The following is a 4520-nucleotide window of genomic DNA, read 5'->3' as shown; positions in this document are numbered from 1 at the left end:
TTCAGTTAGAAAAATAAAACTTCGAGGCTAAAAGATGGCGACACGTACGTCACCGCAACCTGGACTTTATGACCCTCTGGTATTTTGCCTAAAACCTTTGAAACAGTGCATCACTAGTAGAAGAGTTTATTTTGTAGAAACGACTACAAAAGAAGCTCAGAAGACCGGTTAGTCTTAGTTCTAACATCGGCCCTTCAGGGGTGCCTCTTATTGAAACGCATTTGATAAAGAATTATTATTTATAATTAATTATACAGCATGATGTAGATACTAAAAGAAGAGTCTCAACAATGGTCTTAACCCATCAATACATCTGAGTTGGTTTTAGAGGACCCCCCTCTTAGGGGGTCTGGGGGGGGACGACCCAGATCCAAAAGTCCGTGCACACACTGGAAAAAATACAATGAATGTCACCTGCGGAAACTAAGGTCCGTAAGAGAATTTGGAATAATTTTGGTAAGAGGAAACAGAAACTTCCCTATATAACGTGAGAATGAAGTCTGAAATTATTATAAACACGACGTTTCTCATTACTAATGACCGTCGCTAAAAAACAACTTATCTAAACTACCAGTTGGAAGGAGGCGGGCGGCCAACACTTAGATGATCACTGATTCCTTTTCACCCTAGGGGCCTCCGGCTGGTCAACTCTTGGTGACCTAATACTCCCTCACCAATCAGTCAAGTAGTTGTACGTCTTCCGAGACAGACAGACTCTTCTAACAGACCATTTTGTTCATCTATTCGCTGGCTTAGTAAAGTCAAACTAAAACACCACAAACCAAAACCAAAGATTGTACAAACCCGGTAAAACTAAACAGAAACCAAATTTTTCATTAAACGTCTGTTAACCTAACAGGAAACAAAGGGCCTGGTTTTTCGTCTTGTGTAACGTACCTTTACCAAGGGTGTGTAACCGTTAAAAGAGGGTGTTAGTGTGATTGATGGTTCATTATAATCAACTATAATTCTCTATATGACTTGACCTTTCTTGTCGGAAAACAAAAATCGGGGGTTTTTTTTATAAATGAGACAAAGATCTAAGTCAAGTAGTTAGTACCAATAAAACGATTTTAAGTTTGAGGACTAGAAGTTAAAGGACTAAGAATAATGAATAATGTAATAGTCATTAAAAGTGTAGTTTGAACAACCTCTTTATTCTTTAGGTTTCTTCCTGGAGTATTACTATATCACCGTTGTACTTGAAACCCTATTTAGTATCAGCGAACTGAATAAAACAGTTAAACACTATACTTTTTATGACTGTTAACTAGAGTAAGGACTAAGAGAACAAAAAAGAAACCCATGCACCACAACAGAGACTGCAGAACCCAGAATCTCAGAAATCTTCTGTTACTATCTGAGTCTCCTCTGTGTGTTCATCCGTATAAATTAACAAGACATAACCTATCTAACACACCAAGCTGCGCTTCCTTTTTTCTGACACGTAGTTGATTTATCTTGGTATGTATGATCAACGGTAGGATACTGTTGACAACTCATATAGTATAACGCGTTATGCCACGATAATCTTACTCTGAATCACCCTCCTGACAACGTACATAGATGCCAAAACTAAAACGAAATTCGTCAACAGCCGACTATCATTAACTACACGGAATTGCTCTCCACCTCCTACATTATCACACGACCGTATAATGTAAGACCACCTCACAGTCATGATCTCAAATAGAAAGATCCGCTCCTCACACCACAACCAAACCATTCCTCAATGGTCACTTTTCTCTTTTTGTTAAAAGTCATGTAGGAGTAAAGCCCACATTTCTAAGTGAAACCTGTTCTCGACCTGACATCTACGACCTGTTATTGGTACATCCCTTGAGGGTTAAAAATTCTTGAGACTTGACATAAATGAGTGAGACGACCAAGAACACCTAGGATCGTAACATTATGCTAACTGTCTTACTGTAAGGCACTTATCATTTCATCGTCTACACTTGCCATACCAAAATATTAGGCCTAACTTTCATTATTTACTAACACACACTTCAACATGAGTCCCAATATACTTAGAACCACCAATGATCTAATGTCCCATTCTCTGACACTACCGCTGAACGTGTCGTAGCTACACGAAATGACCGTGACACACCAACAGGCCCAAAAAAAAAGGGAATTTTTTGTTTCAATTTTTTTTTTTTCACTCACACTTCTGCGACCCACTCGAAACGGGTACGCGACCCACTTTTGGGTTGCGACCCACCAGTTGAGAACCACTGCTCTAATCCACTACATATAGTTTACCTATTTCAGCCAAATTCTTGCAAAAATACATAAAAAAGCAAACCGAATGCACCCGTCGCTTACGTATCTGTTTTACCAGACGATCTTCAGACAGACAGACTTCTGCAAATAGCGGATGGACTCTAATCCACTACATACATAGGCTACATAGTTTACCACTGTTTCCTTGTATTTCAGCCAGAACTTCCACTACATACTGTATGTCAATATAAAACAACAATTTCACCTTTAAATCAAGCGGCACCTTCCTAATTGGTTGTCAATAGTCTCTAGGGACCAACAGGAGCCAGAACCAGTGACTTCCACCATCTGTTTGGGTCTGATACTTCAGCAGGTGGCGCTTGTTTGGACACTAGGGTTTGATCACGCTGTCCTTTTCTGGCAGGAGGAGCCAACCAGTCGCTCAGCCAGCTCCCGTCCAACAGACACAATTAGAGACACTGCTTATCAGCGGGTAATTACAAAGCAAAGACAGAAACAGTGGGGCAGAGTCTCTCATCGTGATCACACAAGTGTTCTGCACATTTCTGGGGGAAAAGCCACTGATAATAACACACTCATTTAGCAGGCATTGGTGACCATTCATCACTCATTGAACAACTCAATTCTGGGTCATTATTACAGCTCATCGGCTCATCTCAAAGGCGGTTTGCTGCGAGCTGTTTGATTTAACCCAGACAATGGTTAAGATAGCAGAGGCTTAGCTAATGAATACAGGAGTGTGTGTTCTTGTGTGTTTTCCGGACTCACCCTCAGGGCCTCGATGACCAGGTCGCGGGCCTCCAGCTCTCCCTCCATGATGCTCAGCAGGGTGAGCAGCTCGGGCTTGCTCAGGTTATCCATGTTGAACTCACATTTCTGCAACACAGGCCGAAAGAAAATAAATGTCAGATTTGTATAATACATTTAACAGTTCATTGTCAAAGTAGGGATTGGCGTTGGAGCCTTGATTCTTCTTTAATAGCCATCAAAAAAGCTGCTTTTTTTATTATTCGTTGACCAGATTTTAGAATCAGAACCAACTTTATTGGCAAATTATGATTGCGCTACAAGGAAACTGACACTGCTCTAAATATACACAGACAAACAGAAAAGAAAGGACAACATAGCTGAACAAATTATAGTAGTGTATAAGATTATTATGTATTGTATGTAAAAAATAGCGATCTTTGTTAATACTGTATTATGTCTGAAAATGTACTTTTAAATGAAGTATTTTTGCACACTTGTACTTCCACTTTATTAGGTATTATATCTCAATAATGTTTCCACCACTGTAGTTTGGGCACGTTAACAAATAGCATATTAGCTAAATGTTTCTCCATCAATACACAAAGCCAACTGTACAGGTCATCATTATCACAGTGGACAACTAGAACAGCACATGTGTCTGACTTGTAGAGAACCATTAAATGCAAAACCACTGCTACGAGTAAAACATCTCAATAATACCGGTAAGGGCAACCTAAAATTGCAGTAGACTTGTCCTGTAGCGAGCGAGTGACGAAACTATCGCGCTTCCAGGCAAATGCGCCAACGATTCGTTGGTAGAATACCCCCTTTACGTTCGACACAGGTTTACTCAACCTTTCTATTCCTCCTTCCTGTTAGTTAGACATATTCGTAGATAAGTTACCTCACACAGCGGTTCCATTGGCCAATCTTGAGGTTCAACCGCTACTACCAGAATTTTACATACCTTTCCCAGAATTTTTTTCCAGAACTTTATATAATGTAAACTGAACTCCTAAGGTACATAATGGACAATTTATATTTGTAGAGTTTTATCTTTATCTTATTTTGGTCATATACTCATCTTTTTTATGTCTACTGGCACCTTCTTCTATTGTTTAGATATTTGCCCAGACTGTTTATTTTTCCTCGAAGATATTTCCAAATAAAAATCAAACCACAAGAACCGACAACTCGAGGAAGAAACCATTTATAACAGCTACTGTAAAGTCTCAAATAAACTGACCTGGTTGTGAACGGGTTTCCCTTGGATCGAACTTTTGTTTTTTTTTTCTAAAAACCAACCTGTAAGGCACTTTTTAGGTCTCCTACTAGACGACTGAAAGGTAATACATTTTGGTTTTTGTCGATTTGTACACTAGTAACGAGCCTATTGAGGTGTAGCTTTGTAAAGAAATTAGACTCGATTTAAACTTCTCTTACGATTGTACGATTACCACGGTAATGGCACAGTACATCCCGTACCAACCACAACAAGACACTATAGTCGTGAGAGCATAACA

General features: G+C 39.5%; 1 protein-coding gene across 1 annotated transcript in view; it reads right to left on the bottom strand.

Annotated features, from left to right (window-relative positions):
• Positions 1-3126, bottom strand: part of LOC104947998 (cortactin-binding protein 2-like) — a 94234-nt gene extending 91108 nt beyond the window's left edge. Inside the window, exon 1 of the mRNA XM_010774138.1 lies at positions 3016-3126. Coding sequence (XP_010772440.1) covers positions 3016-3108 — 93 coding nt within the window. The 5' untranslated portion in view covers positions 3109-3126. The remainder of the gene's footprint in view (positions 1-3015) is intronic.
• Between the last annotated feature and the right edge of the window lie 1394 nt (positions 3127-4520).

The sequence above is a fragment of the Notothenia coriiceps genome, unplaced genomic scaffold (genome assembly GCF_000735185.1).
Source record: "Notothenia coriiceps isolate Sejong01 unplaced genomic scaffold, NC01 NC01_scaffold00013590, whole genome shotgun sequence".
NCBI classification, from domain to species: Eukaryota; Metazoa; Chordata; class Actinopteri; order Perciformes; family Nototheniidae; genus Notothenia; species Notothenia coriiceps.
The sequence above is the reverse complement of the archived record's forward strand: the minus strand, read 5'-3'. Positions and strand labels throughout refer to the sequence as shown.